At 41.9% G+C, this 27,794-nt stretch overlaps 1 protein-coding gene across 4 annotated transcripts in view; it reads right to left on the bottom strand.

The window, feature by feature from the left end:
* Window positions 1-3,720: 3,720 nt before the first annotated feature.
* The window catches only part of atxn7l1 (ataxin 7-like 1), a 33,265-nt gene continuing 9,191 nt past the window's right edge, over window positions 3,721-27,794 (bottom strand). For 3 of the 4 annotated variants that reach the window (XM_030440308.1, XM_030440310.1, XM_030440309.1), the window contains 10 exons: window positions 20,906-21,020; window positions 20,272-20,470; window positions 19,741-20,168; window positions 16,780-16,862; window positions 14,049-14,302; window positions 13,076-13,286; window positions 12,135-12,256; window positions 11,142-11,693; window positions 10,449-10,701; window positions 3,721-8,792 (listed from right to left, as the gene is read on the bottom strand). In XM_030440308.1, the coding sequence (XP_030296168.1) occupies window positions 8,775-8,792; window positions 10,449-10,701; window positions 11,142-11,693; window positions 12,135-12,256; window positions 13,076-13,286; window positions 14,049-14,302; window positions 16,780-16,862; window positions 19,741-20,168; window positions 20,272-20,470; window positions 20,906-20,921 (2,136 nt within the window). In that variant the 5' untranslated portion in view covers window positions 20,922-21,020 and the 3' untranslated portion in view covers window positions 3,721-8,774. The remainder of the gene's footprint in view (window positions 8,793-10,448; window positions 10,702-11,141; window positions 11,694-12,134; window positions 12,257-13,075; window positions 13,287-14,048; window positions 14,303-16,779; window positions 16,863-19,740; window positions 20,169-20,271; window positions 20,471-20,905; window positions 21,021-27,794) is intronic. The other variant, XM_030440311.1, reaches the window with a different exon arrangement.

The following is a 27,794-nucleotide window of genomic DNA, read 5'->3' as shown; positions in this document are numbered from 1 at the left end:
ACAGCACAGGGTCGAGACTCTAGATACGACCGGGTTACGACTCCGCCTCTATGCACTGCTTTCCTCTGCTCTCGGTCTGTTGTAGATACATAAAGAGCTTCAGCTCTGTGTATCTTTTTGACCGAGCGCAGAGCTACACACATACACACACACACAAGGCTGAGCATAGTGGCAAACGGGGCACAGGGTGAAGCCCACACTTATTCAGCAGTATTCACACATACTTGCACGGTTGTGCAGACTTGTAGGCGTGAATAGTTGTGCTTAAGAACATACCCGCCTTGAAACAGTCTAATTTATTGCTTTGTTCTCTGCAACACTGCTCCCTCACTTCATCCACTCTCAAGCTCACTCAACCACCACCACTCTCTTACTATTTGTCTCAAGCATAGAGCCAGGGAGGAGGGGACAACTTTTTAAAATGGGTTCTAACCAACAGCAACCAACAAATCCTACGTAGTATGCCTTTAACTTGGTCTGGTATGACTGCTAGCTCACAGTTGCTAATGATAGCAAGTGACCGCAAAGTGTAGATGTTGTTTAATCAATATTGATCACTGACTTTTTGACTGCTCAATATTTCTGATACTATAGACTGTTAAAACATCATCGAGTTTTTCTGTAAGGGACAGGGGACGCTGTTTGGCAAAGCTGAAATAGGCTCGCTTTAAAGTTTATTAGGAATGTAAATATAGCACTACAATGGGGGGAAAGTGAGAACACTATTCTCCCATCTTTCTGTAGACCGCTGCAATATCATCGTGTTTTTTTTTTTTTTTTTTCACTTTCTAGTCACCACTCTCTGGGGGCCTACAGTCACATCTGACTCAGACTTGAGGACAAATTAACTGTTCTCCTCGACAGTGGCAAGAAGCGTTCGCAGGGACTGAATAGAAGAAAATTCACAGTCATATTTTTGGTGTGATGTGATGTTCGGTGATTAGAATTATGGGTTTTTGAAACCCTGGATATAAACTGACATTACCAGAATACATTAGTCTTATTTTGCTTGCGCATTATCATGGTTTAATGTGCAATAACTCACCTCCATCCGTCCAGGACTGATGACACAGACTGAAGGAAATGGTCCCTTTTTTCAGATAATCTACTTAAGCATTAAAATGGAAAGTTGAGGCAGTTAAAGGGTAAGTTCACCCAAAGGTTGAAACTCATACATTGGGTCATTATCTTCTCACCTTCAAGCCGAGTGGAAAGTTGCAAGAAATCTCCTGGTACACAAAACGTCAGGAGATTTCATAACGTTGCAGATGGGATTTTTTTTTTTTTTTTAAGATTTCAGAAGGGAGTAAATAACATCTGTTCAACTCAATTTGGGACCTCAGGGCTTCCTGACCTTGATGGACAAGTTGTATGGAGCCATTTTGTATTTTTTGTTGTTTCTTTTACATTTTTAAAACAAGTCCCCATCTACATCAGTTCCTTGAGAGAACGCTGAAACGTTGCTTTGCTGCTAAGCTCCAGAAATGTCCGGTCGACTACAAAAATTCACCCGACTTTTTACCATCAGCATTGCATGTGGGTGGGTAATGGCTTCAACTTAATAACGCTTCTTATCACATCAACATTCTCTTAACCAGAGAAAATGATCAAAACCGTCCTGGGTTTTAACTTTGATGTTCGGTGTAATTCATTTTTCCTTTTAGTCAGTTAGTTGTGCATTATCTACCACAGGACACAAATTACCGTTTTGAGTTTTTTGATCTCAAAAACAGAGGAGGGGCCTTTTTTTTTTTTTTTTTGAGTCTACCACATTGCTTTGGCCTGAAATTGGAAGCGAAGAGAAGGCAGGAATGTGTTGCTAACTTTATTACTATGAGAGGAAAATGTGTTATTTACATTTTCTTGACTTCTTGCTTCATAAAGCTTCACAGGTAAGGACAAGTGAAAAACACACAGCGATGCAAATGGCTGATTGCTGCAGACGGTGTCCTTTTTTCTTAGGCTCGAGTGGGTATTTTGCTGAATGGCCGGCCGGAGCAGAGATGTCTCAGAAGCCTGCTTTCCTCTGTAAACAATAACAACATCAAATCAGTGCTGTAAAGAGAGAAGAGCAGTGAAATGGCACCACAGAACAATATGAGAGGACCCATTTGATCCATCTCACAGCACATCAGATCAGTTGCAACATGAGCTGTCGATGCTCTCACCATCTTCCGTGGAGGTCAAAGGTCGCGGACGGCTACATCGCCAATGAGGTCTGGTCTGGGATTCAACATCGTATAGAGTAAGATGCTGAATGTGAGCCGAGGCGGGAGTCTGAGCCCATGTTATGTGATTAAAAAGGCTGTATTTCCAACTAACAACCGGTGTTGATAAAGGAACACAGAATTAACTCAGATCCTACGACAAGCAGACTCCCCAAAGATCACTTGTTAAGCACTTAATTATGAGCCCCACAAAATTTGTTTTTTTCCCCCCCATTTAATTTCCTCGCCAACGTCGGTGATTTGCTGCCTGCTGAGCGATAATGCCAAGAAAACAAATGGTGCCTTTGTGTTATCAGCCGTTAAAGAGCTGGACCTCAACCTGCTGCGAGTCATCCCGCCGTGGAAGAGAAGCTTCAGAGTCATGATCCAAGAGCCTCTTTGTCTTTGCTTATGAAGGGTCTGGTCAGATTTCACACAGAACACAAGTTAATAACAATAACATGTCATGTTTTAATTCAATACTTGTATGGATGTCCAACACAACCTGACATTTGTTAGCAGAAATGGAAAGCTTCATTTGCAGCTTTGAGTGGCTGTATGTGAGTCGCAAAGGCGCTTTGAGGTAAATACTCTTGTCAGAAAGTGACGCAGGTATGTTTAACGTGTTCACCATCCTGGTTTCAGCGTGTTCCTCAAGTTTACATTTGCCACTTACAGCTAAACATAAGTACAATTGAGGCATTTAAAGGGTAAGTTCACCCAAAAACTTTAATTCAGGCTTTATTTACTTGGCCCCATTCCGATGGAAAGTTGGTTGTAGTTTTGTACTCCACGAATCATTTCTGGAGCTTCACAGCAAAACAGAGTTGCAGCCTTCTCACAAACAACTGAAGTAGATGGGGACTTGTTCTAAAAATGTTAAACATGGCTAAAAAAACAGCAGGTCTGGCATAATCCAAGTGTCCATTAGCCCCAAATTGATTTCTAAAAGGTGTCATTTACACCCTTGACACGCTATTGAGCGTGTGCGTCCACAATTTACAATTTTAGCTTAGCAGTTACAGTGAAAATGTTGTCTTTAAAAAGGATGCAAATAACAGAGATGAGGTCTTTTTGTTACATTGTGCCTTTGAGTGGCAATTGGATGCTAGCTGTCTGGCTTGATGTCAGCAACCACCACACACGTCACCCCTTTGTCCATTTTTGGATTAGCCAGAATCAAGGCGGAGTCAGGCACTACCAATGCTGGAAGGCTTCACCATCACTGTACTCAGGACGCTTCCAAGTTTTGGAAGCAGACAGTTTTTTCAAGACAAAAAAAGGCACTTACAGATGCATCTGGTAAACCATAAGCACAAAATATATAATTCAAGCTCCTTTGTGAAACACTTACACTCACAGAATATTTTTTTTGCTCTTCTCCAGCACCACAATATCATGGAAAAAACATCTGACAGAATATTTGAAATTTACATACTTACAAAACAAACATTCATCAGTTTCCTTTCCAACCTAATAGCTGCATCTTTGATTTACAAATAACACAACAACCCACTTTCAATCATTTAATAAAAGCTTGGATATAAGACCATTTCTTTTTACAGCAAGTGTTCAGTTGATTTGATGGGAAATCCATTGTCTGATCCAACAGCAGTGAGACGGAATAAACCCCAACTCTTACAAGGCTTTTTTCAGACATTCACCACAGCTTGGATCAGATACAACAAACAACAACAGTGCGCTGGTCAACGTGCCAACTCACCACAAATAAACTCTTCATCTTCTTTTACTGTAGTTGCCAGAAACACATTTACAAATATATAGATATAGATTTTTTTTTTTATATCTCAAATATTTATATAAATAGAAGTAGATTAAAGATCTGGGCATTATGACAAAGTGCAAAAAAAGGAAAGGGGAGGGTTTGAAAAAAAAACTGTTAATACCTCCATTAAACTCAACAGCAAATAATACAATAAACAACTGCTCTGAACATCAACATCCATGAGCTTTTGTCTTAGTTTTAGCTGCAACAGACTTTAAATTCCCCATTTCTATGACTACAAACAGTAAGTCCAGATGGCATTTCCCAAAAACATCTTCGCGCTAAGACCGCCATCTTTGATCTAAAAAACATGTGAAAAGAGCGGAAAAAGTATTTTTTAAACCATGTTTGCAGCCACTAAACCAACATGAATCATCTACACACTAGAACATCTCTTGGGATGTTGCGTTGAACTGAGAAAATTGTAAATAAATACAAGAGATTTGTCTATAATGTTTTTGAAGGTATGTTACCCAGTTTACTGATAAACAATGTGTATCTACGGTAAAAATAAAGACCACCGAGCGAGCATCATTGAACTGATCTAAGAGCTGTTAGACGCTGATGAATAAAGTGTCATCACAGGAAGCACTTGGGAGAAGCATAACAAAAATATGACTGATTATGTACAATTTAATTCATCATTAGTGCGTAGATGCTTTTGAGACAAAAGAATACAAAAAATAAAAAGTATCTTTGACGTTAATTCCACAAAAGCAGTTGACAAGTACCAGGAGGGAGCGTCGCTTACAGCTCCACGCGGCCATCAAGCAAATCAAAATGCTTTCAGGTACTTTACCTTCATCAGCAACACCAAATAGAATAGACAGAGACAATTTTAAGGCTTTTACCTTTTTTGACACATTATGGCATCCATGAAACCAGCTTTAAGCAAGGAAATCCTCTCACATTTCATTTTTCTTGTTACTACACAATGTGACATCAACAGTTCAATTCAACCATGCTAAATGTGTCATTTTAGAAGTTGTTGTAGTGAGCTGCTATTGAAAATATGCACAAGACTGCAGCTTTAGTCATGAATTTTCCCTTTAAAAAGGTGCAATATGTAGGAATTTTAATATGAAACGTTAAAATTTAACTGAAATTATCATCAGAATGTCAAGAAATAATAGTTTTGACAATTTTTTTCCAAAGGTGTTAATGTATTGTGCTGCAGAGATATGAACTAAAGTTAACATGCTCAACACCTAGGGCTGGCCCTTCCTGTCGTGTAGTACCACTTTGTATCTCAGGATACGATAGTCGATAGTACAGATCGGGCCTATTGAATATGGTCCTAACTGATAGGACAGCTAGCTGCACAGCTAACTGAGCTTACAACAGCTACAGTTCACGTTTACTCTGGGGATATGCTACCTGCCATTTGTTTTAAGTATGAATTTGACAGGGGGGCAATTTCTTACATATTGTACATTTAAAGGGGCAATATGTTAGAATGTTAGTTGAAAAAGTAAAAAAATAAAACTGCTAACCCATCCGTCATGGTCCAACACTCCTGTGCTAATAGTGTCAACACCAACACCATGGCCCTGAGTTCCCAGTCTGAATTGCTAGCTGCACAGCTAACTGAGCTAACTAGCTAAGGAAAGCTACAAGTTAACCCAGTATTTGTTTTGAATTCGACCTGTGGCTCATTCTTACATATTGCACCTTTAAACTAAATCTACATCTCTTCAAATGGCGCTCATTTTTCACACCTCTCAGGACGACTAAGGTGCATTTTCAGCGCAGTGAACTGCTGAGCCACCGGAGATGAAATGGTACCAAGCCTGATGGGTGCAGCTGGGAAGTAAGTGAAAGCATTTTGACCTGGCTTTGAATTCCCCACACACAGCAGCCAAGCATTATCGAACAGAGACTAAACCAATCGGTCCTGGAAGATAAAAACAGTTTAAAAATATAGCTATAGTTTTGAACATTGGAAGAAGTATGAACAAGGGTGGAACCACAGGTAAACAGGAATGTGGGGGCCTTTATATGTAAATACTAACCAGGGCCTGGTTTCACAAAAATCAGCCTAGTTTGTTCATTAGCAGAAGCTAAAACACACCTCTATTAGGAATACTGGTATAAAAGCATCACTATCAACTGATATTTTGGACCATCCCCTCTTAAATTTGACATCATAAGAGGACAAAGTCTTGAATAAAAGAGGCTAACTGAAGTACTTGGGGTCATGTGATGTAAACTCTGTTGATGAAGGCAGTATACAACTGCTAAACATAGCATAAAGAAAACAGTATACTCTAAGGGATAGTAAATGGTACATACTATAATCAGGCCCTGTTTACACCTGACATTAACAGGCATGGACAGCTCTTAGTACAGGTGAGAATGCACCGGAAACAGATTGAGATCCGATCACTAACACCACATTCAGAGGTTGTCCGGGCCCCATGTGACCACATTCTTTCAGCAGTGTGTACGCACATGTCCCGGGACGCAGTGAAAGAACGCCTACTCAACTGACACACTGATTTCCATTTTGTTCACTGCAATGCAAATTATGTGTTTGGGTCCCCTCTTACATGCCAAGAAAAGCAGGGGATGTTTGTGGACACACAGTATGTTTCAACATAATTCACCATTGAACTTTTAACTGCAATATCTCCAGACCGACTTAAAGAAAAAAATAAAATAAATCACAATTTTTAGAGTTGTTGAGTGACGAGAAACCTACAGAAATTTGCAAAATGGCTCCAGTAAATTCTAAATCATTCTTGCTTTCTTGTATATTCAACATTAAATTCAACACATTAAGTTGTTTCTTTCCCGCTTAAAAACATTGCGTCAGCTTTCATTGTGGCAGCCTATGTGCGACTTTAAGTTAACCTTACCCTACAACTTTTATCAGCTGAACACTGTTTGAACAGATTTCACCATTTGCACTACATTTATGAAAGCAGACTACAGTAAGTGTCAAATTTGACAAATACAGTAAATAGATATAGGCTTCTTCTTTACTTTCTTAAAGTCATTTTGAGGAAGAAATTCTAATCAGAAGATAAAGATCCTCATTGACAGATTTTTAAGTCTAAACAAACTAAATAAACAAACTTTAATGTAATTCTGTTTTACTTTGTTTATATTTGGCAGAGCCTGACACCTTCTCTAGCTTCAATCAGTGTTCTGGGGATCTTATTTTCCTCTGAGGACAGCTTGTTTATTCTGAGGTTGTACTGTTACCTCATTAATATTGTAAATATTAAAATTCTCCTCCAAAACTACATAGTGCCCCTTTAATATGGAACAAAGTAATTTTGCAACATTTACACAAAAATGTTATAGAATTGACCACAGGCTGCTATTGAAATAAAAATGAAATACACAGCAGCCTCAGTCAACGTTTGTGTTCGGTTGTGTTTGAGTATTAATTAGCATTCATTTAAAACTTGCTAATGAACAAATTCTTGATGATTTTGAGAAACCAGGCCAATCTCATCAAGATTATTACACACAAACTGCGCTGGGAGGGCAGAAACACTCCCTCTCTTTAGCACATTGAAATTAAGGGGGGGGGGGGGGGTGTACTATTAATAAATACAAAAATAATAACAGATATGTACACATTTGGAACAATACAAACTCAGCATAATACTTTCAACATTTCTAAATGGCATAGAAATAATTTTTTGCTCAAAAAGTCTCTCTCTTCTCAAGTTAGAAGATCATTTCAGAATGATAAATTATTGTACAAAAAAAAAAAAAAAAAAAAAAGATCCAACACCGTAGTTATAATTCCTTTTTGGATCCTGACACACAGGAAGGAGTTTGTGTTTCTCGCAACATGAAAGAAAACAATCCTCAACATCTCTTCCAATAGCAAAAATACAATGCATTGACGCGGCGTCATTGTTAACACAGACGTAATTTCGTTGCTTCCCTTGTGCGAACAGGTCCTCGCGTGGCACTGCAGGAGACCGTTCTTGAGTCGGCGAGGGGGGAAGCGAGGGCAGTAAGTGCACTTTGAACACGGGCATGCTGGGATTGGATAGGGAGATGGGGGAGAGGAAGGAAAAAAGAGAATTGTAGAGATGTTGACAAAGATGTGTGATGTTAAAGAAATGTGGTGAGACAGAAAGAAAAAGGTACTGAAAGGGGAGAAGGAGCTGGATAAAACCCAGCTACTACAGCTGCTGCTCTCTCTTCCATCGTTGAGGAAGAGAGGAAAATGTAAAACCAGAGAAAGAGAGGAAAGCGGTAACGAGGGGGTCATTAGAGCTGGTATAGCTGAAGGCTTAATCCTACAGTAGCCGTGTCAGTAGGTCCTTCAACCATTTAACTCCCATAAACAATCACAGACCTCTTTTCCTCATCAGCTGAGCGGACACAGCAACCAGAAAACAACCAGAACACAAACTCTGATTGTTTACAAAAATTTGTACAGTGGTGGTGTTGTCAACAATGCCTTGGAAACATTGTGAGGCAAATTCCCTTTTCAGAGGATACGTTTTTTGGATTCCACTGTCTTGTTCTGTAAAGACCGCGACCACAGTGATAGCACAGCAGCTTTCCATCAAAACGCTCCATAATTAGGGTGGTCGAAGAGTGGAAGTGAGTGCCAGCCAACTGTGTGGGCTCCAGAGAGAGCCCCGATGTCACAGCGGGTGAACCGAACTGTCACTGGGTAAATAGGGGTGACATCGCCCAGATGAAGCAGTCTGATTGGTGCCGCCAGTGGAAGAGTGGTGGGGTCAAAGGTCACAAACGGTGGTGGCCTGAACAGCTGCCCAACATTCAGTCCATGGAGCTGGTTTCTGTCAGTGATGCAACTTGGCCTACAGGGAGAAGAAGACAGAGGCTGATTTACTGCTGGGTTTTTCCTGTGTGTGTAAAACAACTCTCAATTTTTTGGAAAGTTACATAAAACTTTTTTTAGAGGGCAACAAAGTGACATGAATTAGTTTGCTTGTAGAGTGATGATTTAATTTATCATCAATGTATTTTAGAAACTGAAAATTAAATTGCCAATATGCCAAAATGCCAACTTTCAACCAGATTTGCATCAGCACAATATTGGTAGTATATGCAACTGAATAACGGTAAACTTCTCTCCATTGTGCCTGCACTCAGAGCTCCCTGCTCCTTTTGCCAGCAAAAATCACCAGATGACACAAAGCGCATCATCTGGCGAGATGGAGTTCAGGACTGTTTTCTAAGATACAATTTGTGATTCTGTATTTTTGTATGCCAAATCGATGGACACACAGAGTATGGTCAAATTGACCTCATGTAAAATAAGGGAGGCTAATGACATATGAACCGCGATCCTGTTCACTGTTTATTTCTCACCGAAATGTTTTCAGAAACATTTTTTATTGTGCTGTTTAGATGTAATGTCATATTGTTTGTTACCAGCTGGCCGCTTTACTGTTTCCTGGTTCATGACGGACAACTAACAAAAAACGAGACCGCCCAGTGCATTCTGATTGTTGTAGGTTTTCTACCTTTTGAGGAAAACGACCATGGAGCACCAATTTCAATTTCACTATTTACAGCACAGACAGCCCACTTTTAGGCAGGTACATCTTTCCAGCAGTGAAATACTTCTTAAATGATGGTTTGGTTTTATAAGACTACTGACACAGAATGGCAGAATTTTAGCATTACATCTGTTATAACCCAGACTGCTGACAGTTTAACAAGGATAAGAGTCTACAGCCGCGCTAGCAGCTAGGCAGAGCTGTGATTTGAGCAGTGCGACTGTCAGCATGTAACATGCTTACGATGACAGTATGAACATGCTGATGCCAGTAGTGGCAGGTAACTAAATACATTTACTCGACTACTTTACTTAAGTTCAACAGGTACTTTTTATTACACCACATTTATTAATGCTCTACTTTGCGGACAGAGATTAACAACACAAGATATTATCAACAAATAAATGATGATGCATTATAATAGCTCAAGCACAAGTATATGGTAATATAAACTAATTTGAATTAGCCCTTTAAAAGCTGCAACATTTAAGTGATGTATCGTACACATGACTGCATCAATATCTATCAGTATTACTCTGAAACTGGTCATTTCTGCATGAAGACTACTTTTATTTTTGGTATTCTAAGTATATTGTGATGATAAAACTTTTCTACATTTCCTTCAGTGGAATCTTAAATACTTTTACTTGTAAAAGAGTATTTCCACACTGTGGTACTGCGAGTCATACTCAAGTGCATGATGAGGACTTCTTTCCTCACTGGCTGAAGCTGTGCTGGTACAATGATTACCCTGTTCAGCACCTTTACTTAGTGTGTCAGCATAACATTTGCAATATTAGCACTGAACATAAAGTACAACTCAGGCTGATGGGAATGTGTTTATTTTTGCAGGTATTTGCTCATAAACCAAAGCACAATTTTGACCCGATTGTGGCATAGAGGAAAGGTCAGGAAACAAAAGTCAGTAGGATTTATTAAGGGGGTTCCTACCTGTCTTGGGGACTCGGGCCCCGAAGCCAGTATCCCCCCACCATCGCTCCCATTCCCAAAGAGACTCTCCAGTCCACCCGGCCTGCTCAGCTTGCTGGCCTTCCCTCTGTAGGAACTTGGACTCCTCCTCTTCCTCCCCTCTGCTCCTCCCCCATAAGCCAAAGGTCCGGAGGGGGGAGCCAGGGGCTGATGGGCGGCGGAGGCAGGCTCCTTGTTGGCCGAGTAGGGTATACTGGTGGTGCCAAGTTCACGACTGAGGAGGAATATTGCCATTAATAATATACAATACGTTCTGGTTGACTTTTCACTGTACAGTAGGATCTATTTGGGATCGTATAAAATCCTCCAAGCAGATTTCATAGTGCTGTATATTCTAGAGGAAAGCCAAACACCTGTCATCACAGCCTCTGCACTGCTGGCACTGTCCTCTATGTTTACACACTGCTCCACTTTTAATAAATCACCCTGTTTCTCTACATACTGTGCTATGTCGTGCTGAGCTGAGCCTGTATTGTGTTGTTTGTTTGCGGACTTGGCGAGGATCCCTTCCTTTGTTAGACCAATAAAGACAAGAAGATTTTATTTGGGTGGCAATATGTTGAGCACATTTAGCTGATGCTCTTCTCGACAACACAAGCTTAAGATCACATTAGTTTCTGTGACTTTCTAAACTTTTCACTGCCCTGTACCCACCTGTTTTGAGAGTTGCTATGAGAGTGGCTATGAGACCCTTCAGCTCTGGACAGCCAATCGTCTCCGCTGCTCCAAAGTCCGCTCCCCCCGCGCCCGAGTCCCTTTTTCCTGGCTGGGCTAGCTGCTACCCCTCCTGAACCTTGTAATGTTGGATGATAGCTGCTGCCGTTCCTCTTGTGATTATCCACAGTCGGTAACAAGGAGGAAGAAGAAAAGGCAGAGGAGGAGGAGTAGGAAGAGTTCTTTCTCTTCTTGGACCCTGCTGCCGAGTCCTCAGCGTCTTTGGATGGGCGGCTGGCTTTATGCGTGCCGTTACGGGCTTTACCCAGCGCGGAAACTGGGGCGACGGCCTGCACGGCGTCTCGAATGCTGAACACCCCGGCCGCGGATGCCGAGTGAGGGAACGTGGCAGTGTAGGAGAGGGAGTTGGAGGGAGAGGAGAGGAAAGGAGATGTGACGGAGGCGGGAGAGAGAGTCTGTTGGGAAGTGGCAGGGGAGGTGCCAGAGGAGGACGAGAGGGAGAGGAGGCTGTCAGGAGCCAGGGGCACCTTCCTGAGGAGAGGAAGAAGATGTTCTAAATGAGAACTCTAAATATTGATTGAGAGTGCTAAAGCTTAAGTGCTAATCAATATGCCGTATTTTACTGAACAATGGTTTTGTTTTTCTTCATGAAGAGGAGAAAATGTTGTAGAATTTTGTTAACCAATCCTGCATATTTAACTCATTAGCTGCTCTTGGTCTTCCAATGATTTTATCAATATGGTCAAAATTAAAGTGTCATTCCTTTCATCATCACCATCCTTTTCCCTCCATGTATTTGTGTTTTTGATCACCATTATCCAAGATTAAACACACTTCCTGCCTACACACTTGACTGTATTACTTTCATTCATACAACACATCATTTCCTCTTTCCTTTACACCCTTTTCATAGTGACACTAAATCCATTAAAAAACAGCGCATCATGGGAATACAGGATTAAGGACGCTCACCTCCACATCTGTGCGTTCAGGTGTTTCTCCACCATGTTCTGCAGCGCCAGCCTCATCCTGTCCCATCGTCTGTCGAACACGTAGTGGCCCCGACCCATGAGCCTGCTGCTGAAGACGCAACACTGGAGGGAGAACGAAGAGGATGGGTATAAGGTGGGAGGAGGATGGGTTGAGGCATGGAGAGAGAGGGAGTGGTAAAAGAGAAATAGACAGGAAGACGAATGAAGAGGACGCAAAGAGAAACAAAGAAAAAAGAGAGAGAGAGGGAGGAAGTAAGAGGTGTGTAGACGGAGCAGGATGTGTGATGAGCGAAAAGACTCATCAAATGACGGAAAGATGAGATAGATGGAAAGGAACCAGGCGGAAAAAATACCTAATTAACACTGACTTGTGACGAGTTCAGAAATCTAATAAAAGCTGAAGGACAATGTTACCAAATCAATGCCTCTTTCCAGTTTCTAACAGACGGCTTCACTATAAACCTTGTGTGAGTAGGCGGCTTTAAACCTTTAATGTCACTGGTTTAATGACAGTATAATGTACAACCTAATTAAGACAGGAAATTAGTCGTGGATCCTTCCTGTGATCACCTTTCTGGTCTTGACCCAGATTCTGAACAACAGCCTCTACATTAATCTTATGTTTCCAGATAGACGGTCTTTTCTTTGCACTTGTTCAACTGCAGAAATCAGCTTGTTATATGAAAAAAAAATTGTGCAACATTGTGGCCACTTTTTGAACAGCTCTTTCAACATACTGACATTAAAATTGCACCTCTTTTTCCCACTGAAAAAAATCAATAAGAGCTACACTTAAGTCTGAACACAAATAACTCCTCTAAATGGCATATTAAAGTAGGCCCTCCAGGGTAAAAATAATAAAATATTACAGACTATGAAAACATCTGTTCGTGCAGTCAGTGTAGTAGTAATAGTATTTACCCCTAAAGGCTGTGGGTGGCGATTGGAGCAGTGAAAGGCAGGTCTGTCAGCGTCCTCCGGAGTCTCCGCGTCTCCCTCGTCGCTAGAGAGTCGGCCGCCATCTCCTGCTGCCGCCACCCAACTGTGCGGGGACGGCTCTGGGTTAGGGGCCGAGGCGGGGGCTGGCGCCAGGGGCAGAGGACTGGAGGTGGAGGTGGTTGAGCCTGGAACCCTGGAGTGGACAGGATTGAAGGGCACGGTGAAGGGAAGAGAAGAGAGGAACCAAAAGACAGAATGAGCAGATGACACAGACACAAACATGTCTGATAAAGTGACAAATCCCCAAATAACTTCCTTTTTCAGAGGCTCATCTTCTAAAAAGCAAGAGGAAATGAGTCTCTCGGAACACTTTCACATCAGCAGACCTGTCATCTCCTAACCCTTTCTAGCACTCTTGTTTACAGCACCCCCTGGTGGAGAAAACGTGAACAGACAAGGGTTTCCTCGGCATCTGTGTGGGCCCAGTACAGTAGAACTGCAGTGATGTGAAAAAGCAAAAAACGCCATATCTCGTAAGTATAAATAAAAGACAGTAAAGGTAAATCTAACTAAGTAAATAGAAACAGTGAGTAAACTGATTGAAAATACAACTGTTGTTCAGAATATGTTTCTTTTATACTATGCTCCGACTCGAACTTTCTCTTGAGACATTTACATAGATAGAGAGATATCTGGAATACCATTTGAATCCTCCCCCCTGACAGCAACCTTCAGACTTATCCTTATTCAAACAGGCTAATCATTGCTTCTCTTGTAGCTAGGCATCTAATTTTGCTAAAGTGGAAGCAAGAATCTTTTGCAATTTCTCCACCAAAAAATGTATGTGTAATGTAAAGGTATTATCTTTAAGGTGCGACTGACGAGTTCCATAACCTACGGCAACATTTTTATCTTAATTTGACAGACAAAGACCCAGCACCTTTTGAGACCCTACCTGGGTATGTATGCATTTGCCAGCCTTAGCTTCAGCGTGGACAAGGGTCGTCCATTTGGGCAGTGAGGCTTGCTGGGACTCGCAGTCTCCTGTGACGCGTTACTCTGACTTCCTCCTTCCTTCGCTCCTCCTTGTGTCACGTCCTTGTCTTTATCCTTTGCTCCTTCCTTGGGTCGCCCCTTGTGTTCCGCCAGGAGGATGTCGAAGTGTTTCCTTCGGCCGGGGACGGCTCGGCGGTGGGTTAAGGAGTGAGTCTGTAACGACCAAGAAAGACATAAAAAAAGAAGAAAAAAAAAGGTTAACAGCAATTTTATACTTGTACCTCCTGTGAGCTAAAAAGCACAGTCACCTCGAGATATTGGGTGATTTTCAGGGAGCCTTGTTAAAGAAAGTATTGATCAATGAGGAGTTCAGAGAGTAGCTCAAACATACTGCAGCAGGGCTGATGGTTGCACTCACAGGGGCTCGAGTCACGGCTCTCTGGTTTCAGGGAAGTTTCCGTAATCACTGCACCATGCTGCTGCTCACGTCACACCACACTAACACGGGTAAATATTGCCAGTGCATGGTGAGCTTGTCTACCCTTCCAGCTACTCTGGAAGGTAACCAGCCATCAAACATTTGGTTTTCGAATAGTCCAAATAGAAGGAGAAATGTTTCCTGTACTCACTATACGGTCAGACTGAGTAGGCACTTCTTTTATAGTTATAAAATATCTTAGCTGCTAAATAACAATGTGATAAGTCCCTAACTTGAATGGGCACATCACTAATTCAAAACATTTCCTTGTTATGAGTACTACTCTGTTGCATTTCACTGATGATGTCACAGTGATGTCACGAGGATTTTCGGAGCTTAGAGTCAACACATTTATAACAGAAAGAGTAACAAACTGGAGGTGTGGTGTTTGAAAGACACAGACCATTACCAAGTACGCAGGAAAGGCTCATGACATGCCATCCAGTTGCGTTATGGGAAATGTAGGAAGCCAGAGGTTTGAAGCTAAATCCATAACAAAGGCAACATTGACGATGCCTCGGGCTCTGCTGCACAAATTGTGATCATTCTAATTTTTTTACCTGCCTCTTAATGAGTTCCCCAACTACACGGAGGCACAATGCGGGATTGCCGGAGTAAAAAGACACAATGCCACTTGAACAGCCCTGCGTTTCCTAGCAATGATCAACCTTAGAAGTAGAGAACAGTTTTCAAAGAGGGCTTCTGCACACACTCTTGAATTTTAACATGTCTTTGCCCAAACTAGCACTTAAAAGCAAGTGCTCTCCAGAGAGGGCTGAATTCTCTTTTTGATGGTATTTTTCAACCATTTAAGCCTCTATAATTGATAGTGGAGAGATGACGGGAAATGAGGGAGAGAGAGGGACACAACAAAAGTCAGCCAGACTCAAACCAGAGATGCTGCCGTTCGCGATCCGGGTCTCAACCCCTAAGCCAAGGGGGCCTATGAATGCTTTAAAGTAGCCTGGTGAATATCACTGCCTGTCAGCTGTAACATATATTGCCAATGCATTAATAACAGAGCGCAAATGTTGTCAAAAATGCTTTAAACCTGAAATCTTTCTGTTGCCATCTGTTGCCTTTTATGATCTCTGTTACTTTATGGAAGAAAGCTAAAAAAGTTTACTCTGATTGATCTGTGTTAAACAGTATAGGCATGCAGGAAAAACAAACACGAAAATAAAAGATGCAGGATAGAAAGGAGCGATGGAAACTGCAAACATCAGGAAAGTGGTATCTCAGCCAGAAGAGATTAATGTTAGCAGAGAAGGAAGAGAGAGGATGATGACAACAGAAAGTGGTAGAACTGATAAATTACTGTCCCGATATCGGGAAACGTATATTATGGGAATATTAAATGCTGCCTCTTTACTCACTACATCTTTCACAACCTTTTTCTCACTCTGGTGTAAATTAACTACAGGTTAGAAACTTTGTTTTAAAACATAAAAATGGGAGATTATCAGTTATTGTATCGGTATCAGCCATGAGATAATAAAAAGCAGATAATAGGTCATCAATGTTGGCTGAAAAAAAATGTTATTGTGCACACCTACAAATCTTCTCATTCAAAATCATCACTTACTTAACAATATCCTCATAACCTCAGAGAACAAAGTATTTTCTGGTTCCTCCAGCAAGTTCAGGAATTTCTTAGTCTCCTAAGAGAACAACCTCAAGATGATTTTAGGGAACAGGGCCCAGGTCCTTGTCTTGAGATCATGGTTGTTATTCGGACTGCCAGACATTAATAATCTTCCAAACCACTCTAAAAAAAACACAAACACACCAGCCTGATACATGTTTAATTACTTAACAACCAGTTTGAAGTGATTAGTAAAGGCTGCTAGAATTAATTAAAGGGCAGTAAAATAGAGTTTTACAGCTACAAGATGTTGTGGCCTCATCCAACATCTATAATTACCTCATCAAGGGAAGTGTGGGCCCTATAATGCTTTAGCGCTGCTACCCCAAATTAACTGAGAAATGGGAAGTGCAGACACATCACAGAGACGGGGCAGGGCGGCAGACGGGATCATAGCTGTGGCTGGATTCCTACAGTAGCAATGTTAGTGCACCCACCCTTCAATATTATGACTCCCATAAACAAACAAAGCTGCGTTCCTGGTCATAGGCCTCAGACTGGAGGCAGGAAGACGGTTCGGACTCTATCATTGTGTGTGGAGAGTGCGTGTGTGTGTGTTTGTGTTACCTTGCAGGTGAGCGACCGCGTGCAGGGTCGTTTAGTCTCTGGGTCCTGGACTCCACAATGCTTGTTGGGATCAAACACTCTCCCTGTAAGAAAAACACACACGTATTAGACCGGTAGCAAAGATGAGTCTTCACGTATCAAATCACATTTGCCAGGAGGGGGAGCCTTCCAGTCCCACAAAGCGCTTTATTAATTTGTCTCGTTTGAGATGACAGTTCACTCACTGACATTCATCGATTGACATCTTCCTTTGCTCATTCAATCATTTGGTCACGGTCTAAGGCCACTATAGTCTAACAGTACTACACTGTGTGACAGCAATGTAGCAACGCTTCCAGTTTGAAACAGATAAACTGTACAAGCTGTGACAAATCACTCGTGACAGGACACACTGGCAGCCTGACGGGAGTCAACTGTGACTGGCAGCTCAGGAAACTCTCTCCTGCTTTAATGAACTGAATCTGAGGGGAAAATGTACTTTGATGTGTGTTAAAACTGTGTCTGTTTACTGTAAGGAGCTCTTCTTGTGCCAAAATGAGTTTTGCGTTACAAAGCAGCAGAGATTAAGACTAATAAAGAAGATTCTCACAATGTATTTTCAAAATCAGCTCTTCACTAGGATCTTATCGGTTATCGTACTGTGTGCATTTGCTTATCTGTGGTGTTGAATTCTACTGTGTCCGTGTTACTAAGAAAAATAATCATTCCGGTTTACATTAGTGCTGTGCGATATGGACAAAATGTTATATCTTGATATAGCTGATTTTATATCCCGATAACGATATATATCCCTTGGGGTTCTGCTTCTGTATCCGCGTCTGATGTAACGTTACTAGTAACGCTATTTTCGTCTTCCATTGCGCTCTCCTCCGTCTCCGCCATGCTGCTTTGCCTCCGCTTACTCCCGAGCGACCAGCGCCGTAAACGAGCCCTTGAGGGTGACGCAAGTTACCACAAAGCAGTAGCGTTGCTGCAGTTACATCTGCCTTCATACAATGAACTTGTTTTGAACTCAAAATTTGGATATCCAACGGTCATTCTGACGTTGAGTTGTGCTTTACACGCCGTATTAGATCACAACCGTGGTGTACGTTAACGTTAGTGTAGCAACAGTGCTAAACAAGTAGCCTACACGTTAAAATTACGATATAAACAACAGAGGATTATATCCTACGGTAGACATTTTTATATCGCACTACGATATCTATCGTAATATCGCACAGCTATAGTTTACATCATGACAGAACATGATATTATGAGAAATTATAACAAAGCATTTGTTCAGGCAAAACAACATTCTACTTTCATTCCATTGAGAGGTCACTGTAACTGACAATGTTAACAATAATTGTGTAATACCTTACAGAGTGAAACTGCGATATTTCTATTTTTGAACCATGCACATTTCATACAGTTAAGACCCCACTCTTTCCAGTACTGAGAACCTTAAATGACAACATCTAATAAATTAGTACACAGCAATGAATACAAGCTGAAAATATTGCTTGACAGTGTGCTTGTTTCTAACAAGAAGGTGCTGAGGCGCTTACATTTTTTACGTGATTTGTTTTATGTTTTCACTGTTTCATGTTGCCTAGTTTATGCATGATTTTCAATACTATGCCTGCTTGTTTATTTTTGTGGATTACATGACTTTTGTACTGTATTTGCTTATGATGTGTAATGAGGTGAGATTGCTTCTTAAAGCTCAGCAGCACAAAATGCTTCTTTTCTTGTTATCGTTTTGTTTCTGCTGAGTTGTTTTACTTTACTAATATACTGTAGTAGCAGCTGTCACCGTGTCAGCTGTCATGTTTTGTCCACCAGTCAGTTATTGCTGTTCAATTCATTTAGAGACCATTGTTGAAACTCAGTTTAATGTTAAAAGAATTTTCTATGCCGTTATCAAAAGCAAAAGCATTGCTCACAACCACAGAGAAAACTTTGTTACACCACACAACAACAATCTCGGGTCAGCAGGTTATCTTAAAGAGTGTTACTGTCAGAGGGCTGTAATCTAGTGCTGCCCTCTCCTATAATCCCTGTAATCTTTTTGTGTTTGCAGTATGAGACAGCCCTGGTGGATACGTGTGGACACACATGCACACATCTACAACAGTGACAAACACACTCTAAGATGTAAACAAAACTCACAAGCTCTCTCGCAGCTTCACACATATTTAAAGGAGAAGTCGAGGGAGAGGACGATGGGTAGCGTCAACACCGACACTCATGAGAAAGGGAGACCAAACAACGCAAAAAGCAGAAGAACGAGATGAGTGAGAAACGCCAGAAATCTCAATAGTGAGGAGTAGACCAGAGTGTGTGAGAGAGAGAGAGAGAGAAAAAAAAAAAAACTAATGAGGCCAGGGTAGGAGTGTGTGAGAGAGAGACGTGGAGGCCGAGGCAGGAGGTGGAGAGTGAGAGGATGAAAAAATACAGACGCGCAGGAGGTGGGGGAAATCTCTCAAGAAGACAGGCAGCTTTTTGGCAGCGGGAGCTTGTGAATTAGAGGGTGTAAATCAGAGGCTGGGACTACAGCGCAAACCAAGAGAAAAAGCTGGACCGAGAGACATGACACCGACAACCAGACCCTGAGGCATCCATCACAAATCTTTTTAACTTCATTGCTATGCGTTCATGTTCATTTAAAATGAACAGAGCTGAGACAGGAACAGACCAAAGACATCTACAGGGATGCGTCTCTCCTTTTCCAAAACACATAGTCTCACCCAATCACTGGCCTGTTTGCTCAGCCTAATGCTTTCCAAAGGATATGGAGAGCTTGTGGGGGCATATGTATATATGTATATGGAATATACAGATATTTAACTCCTTCAGCACAGGAAAGCTGAAAAGCTTTAGAATCAGTTTTCAGATCTATAGGCCAAGATCACTCAGTGCAAAAGAAAAATAAAAGCAGGGAAAGACTTAATAAAAGTTTCTCATCTCAGAACTGACCTGAGAGTCTTTTCTGTGACCTAGAGGGAGTCTTTGTCCCGTTTTGGTGCTTCGTCTCCAGTGGCGATGCAGACGATGAAGGCAGAGCGCCGGATCTGTGAGCAGGCGAAGGTGACGGGGAGGGTTTCCGGTCCAGGGGGGAAGGCGAGGGAGTGGACGACGGCCGCCTGTCCAGTGGAGAGCGTGCCGGACTGGGACGCCCATCCAGAGAGGACGGAGACACAGTGGAGCGCGGCGTGGACGGCCCGCTGGTGCCTCGTCCGTTCACGAGCTTCTCGCCAGACCGCTGGGAGGCCGGGGGAGTAAGGGACAGAGGTTTGAGGGAGGAGGGAGAGGGGGAGGTGGAGGAGGTGAGGCGCACGTGTGACGCAGAGTCTGCTCGGTTGAGGCACGGCATCTTCTCCAAGCTCACGACTGGAAGAGATACACTGGAAAGGAGAAGTGGGAGTGAGGTTAAATCGGCTCTCAAAAATGTTGTGAGAACGTGCGCAAGAAAGTCATAATTCCAGAAAAGAAGAAGTATGTGCCTACCACGACTTGCTACGTGCCCCTTTCGGTGGGTAGACAGCAAGCGGCGCCTTGCTGAAGCGAGAGTGAGGGTAGTCTTTAGGTACCCTGAAGGCCAGCGTTTCCCCAGGACTGGGAGCCACAGCGGGGGCCACTGCTGGTGCTTTGGGCTTCATGGGGACCACGGGGCTCCGGGAGGGGACGGGGGAGACGTGGCGCTTCTCTGAAAACAGGTCAAGACAGAAGCAGAGACAAACAACTTAAACACAACAAACAAGACGCACTCCTCCAGTGTGCTGCTAATAGGTACTTTCTGGATCTCATTTGCATGTCATTAGCACCTCATTTGAGTAATAGTGGAGTGCGTTGTGATATTTACGCAAACTTGTGTCTCAGTGTCAGAGCCTTTCCTCCAAAATAGTTACAAATGAATTAAATGTGCTTTTGACTAATTAGCAACTTGCCTGACACCATCTGAAGGGTCCTTGTGTGATAAACGCAAACAATCTGTTATTGTTTGAGGTTCAAACAAGAGCAGCAATTAGAAATACCTTTTGACCCAGATCGGATCTGAGTACACAAGTGAAGGGATGCTGAGACACAGATAGAGGGGGATAAATCACAAGGAGAGTAGGAGAGGAGTGGAGCTCAAACTTACGGTTTTTGCTATGCATGTCTTTGTGGGAGAAGGGTGGGGAGGGAATGAGGGGGGTGGTGTCCAGGACTGTCTGTCTCTCTCTGACTGTCTCACAGGGAAACTACACCCCAGCTACCTGGATGAAAACAGAGGGGTGAACATGTCATAAAAACAGAGAGAGTTGGTGGGGGGAGAACACACTGCATACACAGTAAAACAGTGGTTTGAATTGCTAACACTGGCATAACAGGTAACATTTAGCTCTGAAAGGTGTAATGTCATATCATTTTTATGGCTGAAAACAAAGTTTGTCTTATCCATGTGTTGCTTCAGGAGGTAAACATCTGCACGACCGATGAAGATTTAGCGGATAGACAACATGGTGAAAAGCAGCTGTTATTTTTGGGAACGAGATCTGCCCTTGTGGTTAGCTGAACTTCCTGTCTGTCGATAAGATGCAAATCTAAAACTGAGTTGAGCTGTGAAATTATGAAATGTTCCTAAAGACAGGAGCTCAGGTAGAATACATAGACAGGTAAATTTAAATCTTAATAACAGTGTATGTATTTACAAAACAAAGACTTTACTTTAATAACAGACTGTGTGTGGCTATTTATCAGTCAGCAGATGCACTCAAGAGTCTCTGAATAGCCACATATGGTAGCAATTACGCAGATTAACAGCAAATATACAAGACAAGTGTCCACAAATATTTTTTCTCAGGCCCAGCCTTAAATTACTTGACAGAGAGTATGATAAGCACAGGCCAAGGTCAAGCTAAAAAGACACCCTAATCCACAACACACAAAGACACACATACACACAAACACGCAGTGACAGACTTAAAGAGTCAGGCAGACAAAAATGATTCCTGGATGCAACTCCAGAATCTGTGAGAACATGTACAGTCCTATAACAGGTTTTGCTCTTGGTTTATGCCATCAAGGCTCCGCCTTGACACCCTCAGATAGATCTTTGCACCCAATCAGACGGCAGCACACATGCACAATAACACGGAAGTGCCACTTGGATCTGCTTTGCATATGGCACAGGAGGACTGTTTTTTCACCTCATGTCACCTGTGTTCCAGACAAAAAGCTGCACTTGAAGACACCTCAAAGACTACAGCTGATAGCCAAGTGGCTCATACTCTCTGAGCCTGCGTGAGGGAAAAGCTCTCCATACCAATAGGTGGTGGCAATCTGAATTCATAATTAAAATCGGTAAGCGGATGTGATGCACTTTTTGCCGAGCCCCCATGAAGAGCTCCAGGCTTTGGAGCCAGTTTTCGTAGAGGCCGAACTGTTTAATTACATCGCCACGTGACGCACTGTGGTCCAAAAATACTTTTTCCCATGAGCTTACATTGTGCAAAAAGCATCTGTAAAATGGTACATGATACATGCCGCCCGATTCACAACTGAATAATTTGGCTTTCGAGGCAATGCTCCTGGTCCAAACTGGAAAGGACGACTCACACTCCTGTACAAATCACACTGCATAGCCGAAAGCTAGCCCTGGACCCGAAGGCAACTCTCCTGTCCAACACTTGTAACACCCCCCCTTTCAACTGACATCTAGAAGTAAAACAAACTAGTGTCACGCTTTATTCGGTAAGCAGCATAAGGGTTTCTCTGTGTGTGCGTGTGTGGGGGTGTGAGACAACGTTGTACAACCCGGTTAATGAGTGTAGTAGTAGTCTACCAACAGTAGCACACTGGAACCAAAGGGCAGAGCAGACAGACAGACTGACCCTGTGTGTTTGCTCAGACTACTTGAGCGCACATGAAAGTGTGCTGCAGGTGACTGAGGGAGAGTGTGTGTACAAATGCGTGTGCAAAGTGTGTCTGTGTATATATAAGAGATTAGCCTTTGCATGTGTAAGTATAACAGGTGGTTGTGTGGGTATGATATCGCACTGAGTACTTATATACTTAAAGTGTGTGTGGGGGTTATTTTTTGTCCAAGGTTGATGCTATATGTAGTTTGTATGCATAAGAGAGTGTGTGCATCCCCGTGTGCAGTATGTAAATATGGGAATACTTTGTAAGGGCATAATTTGTCTAAGTGAGGATATGTGTGTGTGTGTGTGTGTGTGTGTGTGTGTGTGTGTGTGTGTGTGTGCGCGCGTGTGTGTGTGTTTGTGTGTGGCAGGTGTGTAAATAGGCCAGTGGAAGCAGAGGCAGCTGCATTCAGAGTAGCAGCAGGATCAAAGTCCAGAGTCACATTCGCAGGTATGCAGCGACAACAGTAACAATTTCACACATTAAAATCACACGTTATTTCACACACGCGCTCACATTAAACACAAGCCCTTTTGGTCAACGCAAGTCTACTGTTCCATGCAGTTCTAATGTAGGAATGGACTGAGAAAACTGTGCCTGTTTTTACTTAATCTGTGTGTCTGTGTATAAGGATGTTTATCTTTATCTCCTGATTTCAGCAGTTACTTATTTCATGGATGTGTCCTTGTGGCTATTTGAAACCGAATACAACATGATCTTGTGAGTCATATTCTATTGCATTTTTTTTCCCCTTCCTGCTAATTTGTCATTTTTCAATCCAATAGATAAATATAGATAAATAAAATAAACACAATCACAAGCAGTTTCAAATATTTTATTGTAAAAAAAACTCATCCTGTGTCTAAGAACTAAGGAGCCTGCTGGGAGCGAACCGTACTGATTTACAATTCATGGACAACTGCCCAGGCAAGGTCACTAAGCCACTCGACCACAAGGGCACCCTCACTACTACGCTCTCCTGCCTGCCTGCCTGTCGTTATGGCAATGCTGAGAGCCCAGCAGGCTGCCGATTGGCTGCTGACTCATTCTGTGGGTGGAGCTAGCGCATGATGAGGAAGCAGAGAGCTCAGCTGGGTTTGTTTACACTGAGAGAGGAGCAGAGTAGAGTGTGTGAGAGAGACAGATATGAGGAACTGAAGATGAAGACACTGTCATTCAGGATTTCGAGAAGTACTGAGTCAAATGCAACTGTTAATAGTGTTCGTAACAAAGCATAGAGGAGGTTTACTCAAGATCCTGTATTGAAGTGACTGCAAAGGTTGACATAAAGACAGAGCAAGGTACTTGGCAGAAGAGCTGCAACGAGTAGTCGTGTAATCAATTAGTGTATCTAAAGTACAGAGTTAAACAGAATTGAAAGTCAAGTGTTTTGATGATGGATTAATCACTTCAGTCATTTTCAAGTAATATCTACATTTTCCACTGATTCCTAGTCCTTAAATGTAAAGATTTGCTGTTTTTACTTGTAATTTGTAATAGTAAATGAACAGTATTTGAGTTTAAGACTTGCAACAACCAGGGGCACTCGGAAGTTAGTAGGAAACAAAAGTAGGCCAACATTAAATAGGAGAGGTTGCATCACAATCAGTGCGGTTACAGGAGGGACGTAATACCAGAGAACATCCATCTCTCTGCAAAGCATGCGTGATTGATCCTCATTTGCTGACTTCAGTCTTGACTCTCCTGGGAGTTACAGCGACAGGCGAACGAATGAAACGCACCGTAGCCTCGAAGAAAGAGAGATATTTATATATTTATATATATATATATATATATATATATATATATATATATATATATATATATATATATATATATATATATATATATATATATATATATATATATATATATATATATATAGATATATAGATATATAGATAGATAGATATATAGATAGATAGATAGATAGATAGATAGATAGATATAGATATAGATCTATATATATCTATATATCTATCTCTATCTATATCTATATCTATATATATATATATATATATATATATATATATATAATATAGTATAAGTCCACAATGCAACAAAGTGGTTGTCATTTCTTTATACATATATATACACACACATTTAAAGACAAAAATGTTGCTTATCATATCTCTATGTGCAAAGGAATTAAGCTAAGAAATTACATCTGATGTATGGTAGCAACAGGCATTTCAACCTGGCCTGAGCCTCAGCTAATGGCCCAAACACAGTCAAGCTGCAAAAACAATAACTTAACAGTGGGACAAGCCACATCACCAGCAAATGAAAGTAAGCAGGGCTTCTGTGGTAAAAGGCAAAATGTTCCACCAACAGACAAACATCATGTGAAAAGAACAAGTAAACCACAGCCCACACACACACTTTTACACAACAACAAACTCAGACAGACACGGAAACATCAAGTAACCCCGAACACTTAAGTTAGGAGTGAAATGAAACTGAAAGGAAACATCGAAGGAGCTCAACGAATCCTCCACTAGAGAGAAAAGTTAGAAGGCGAGTAGATAGAGGCAGACAACATGAACCTTTCATCATGCACTCGACTTACGAATGCACAGCAGGCCGACAGCAGGGGAGACAGACTGAAGGAGTGGAGGGAAGTAATGGTAGTAGATGAGAGAATTGTAAAGGAATACACTGAAACATCTGAGCACGGCGTGAAGTGCCGAATAATCCAAACACACGCCTTCAGAAGCACAAAGCAAATCAGTTGTGACTCTTGAATTCTCCACTTTGTCATAGTATTAAGGGCCCAAATGTACTGACATATGAAATGCTCTTATGAAACACTTGGATATGAAAGAAAGTTGGATTAAACTAAATCATTTTGATAAAATGTCTTTACAGTACCCTGGTCTGTCTCTGGGGTTCACTCACGAGCATTACAAAACAATTGCTTTGCACATTTTCTCCTTTGCATGCTTGTTGGAGAGAGCATGGCACGGACACTGCCAGTGTAAGGGATTTATTTGATATCCCGCTGGGGCCACTTATGCCAAGAATATACATGCCTGCCTTACTCTAAAGAGCTTTAAATAAACAAATGACCACTAAACGGAGCAAGTCTCTGATGTATAACATGCAGCATGGATTAACCTTTCTGAACACAATACATGGCATACATTAAGCACATATCAAACATCTATCCAACGTAGGTCCTAGCTTAAGTTGTGACCACTCTCTTCCTCGCACACAGCAAAGCATGAGCAGCAAACTGAGCGTGTATAACTCAGAACCACTGACCCCTGAGGCAGCCAACCCCCTCCTCCTCCTCCTCCTCTGTGTGTGTGTCTGTATATGTAAGGCCTCAGTGCTGCTGATTCAATGCACAGGTCAAGCATGAAGGCAGATCCCACGATGGAAACACACACACAGAGACAAATACAAGGCCTCAGCTATGAATGAAAATTGCCTCTCAGAGTCACAAAATCTTAAGTAGAATCCCCCAGCATGGACACAAGGGCATTATACTTGTTTGGTGACATGATGGGAACGTGCAACAATAGGGTGGAAATGCATAAAACATCATAAGAATATCCTGACAGGGCCAGTTCCTGGAGGCAAATCACTCGGCAAAGGTCAGGAGGAGTTTTTTTCTCATATCATGACACAGAGTGGTTAGTGTGTATAATGCTTCAAATTAAAGAATGAAGTCAATGAATCAAGTCAAGTGGCTGAGTGGCCGAACTTCTAGTTCAGTTATAAATTATCAGAAAGATAAACATTTTTGATAAAAATGACTCAAGCACATTACTTTCCAACTAGTAAGCCTGGGACTTTTCCTGCTGACACAATTTTTTTGATTGAGAGAAAATTAACTGCCAACTATTTTGACTATTGAGTCAATGTTTCAGGCATTTTTTAAGCAACAATATCAAACATGTTGCTGTCAATGTAAGGCATTTGTTTTTGCTCATATTTGATGTTTTACAGTATATGAAGAGTGTTTTGGGTTTTAGACTGTTTGTTGGACGAAAGAAGCATTTTTATGAGCATTTTTAGGGTTCCAAACTGACTTTTCACAGTTGTTGGGCTGGTGTGCCTAATTTTTCATTTAGGGGCACCAGCACATAATTTATGTTCACCCAATAATACATTCTAATTTGATTTCTTAACAATAACTGTGCAAATGCAAGTTTTTCTTCATTCCAATAAGAAAATGAAAATAGCACTTGACAGATCTTCGAACTTTTATACAGTACCTTTTAAAATCTCAATATTTGATGCAAGTTACAATTCCACGGAGACAAGGCTATAACAACACATTGTTATATGTAATTGTCTTGGCTAGTGAGACTGTAGTTCGCAAAAAACATCACACTTTTTTTTTTAAACGTTTCTTTTCTTGTTTAGATTAGGCCTTTCAATACAATGTTTTTGTGTCAACTCTCCGTCAGAGAGAAGAGAGAGTGAGAAAGCGCAGCTGTTACTGGTGTATTGATACTGCAGAACACGAGTACTGAAACACTTTTAAACATAGAGACTCAAAGCCAATGCAGATTAATCAAAAATAATTGCTAGCTGCAGCCCGAATCCACAACACCGTCTGCTTGTTATCATATTGTGGCCCAGAGACAGTTTTATGGGGAACTCTCAGGAGATTCCCTCTCTTGAATGTGTGTGTGCATGTGCAGGAGTGCGTTTTAGACCTGTTGTTACCCTACTCTGTGTGCGTGTCAGCAAGTAGAAACGTTGCCAACAAGAGGCGGTGGTGGTGGTGGTGTCGATGGGGGGGCTGCAGGGGGCATAAGCAGGGACAAAACAACAGCGCCTGCCAGGAGTCTATAAGTGTGTGTGTGTGTGTGTGTGTGTGTGTGTGTGTCTCACAATACCACTGACCTCTTTCTGCTGAGAAACAGAAAGTGAGAATGTGTGTGCCTGCAACTCCTCTGGCCTCTCTCCTCTAAGGGAGAAATGCGTCTGAGTGTGTGAGCGTGTGTGTGTGTGTGTGTGTGTGTGTGTGTGTGTGTGTGTGTGTGTGTGTGAGTGTTCATTAAGCGTGACCATGTGTCCTCAAACAGACGGCTCAGGCTGGTGCACGTGCCGCCAACAGAAGGAAGCAGCAGCTCGCGGGCAGATGCGAGCGCGCTCAGCGGAGCCACAAT

The sequence above is a fragment of the Sparus aurata genome, chromosome 14, assembly GCF_900880675.1.
Source record: "Sparus aurata chromosome 14, fSpaAur1.1, whole genome shotgun sequence".
NCBI lineage: Eukaryota > Metazoa > Chordata > Actinopteri > Spariformes > Sparidae > Sparus > Sparus aurata.
The sequence above is the reverse complement of the archived record's forward strand: the minus strand, read 5'-3'. Positions and strand labels throughout refer to the sequence as shown.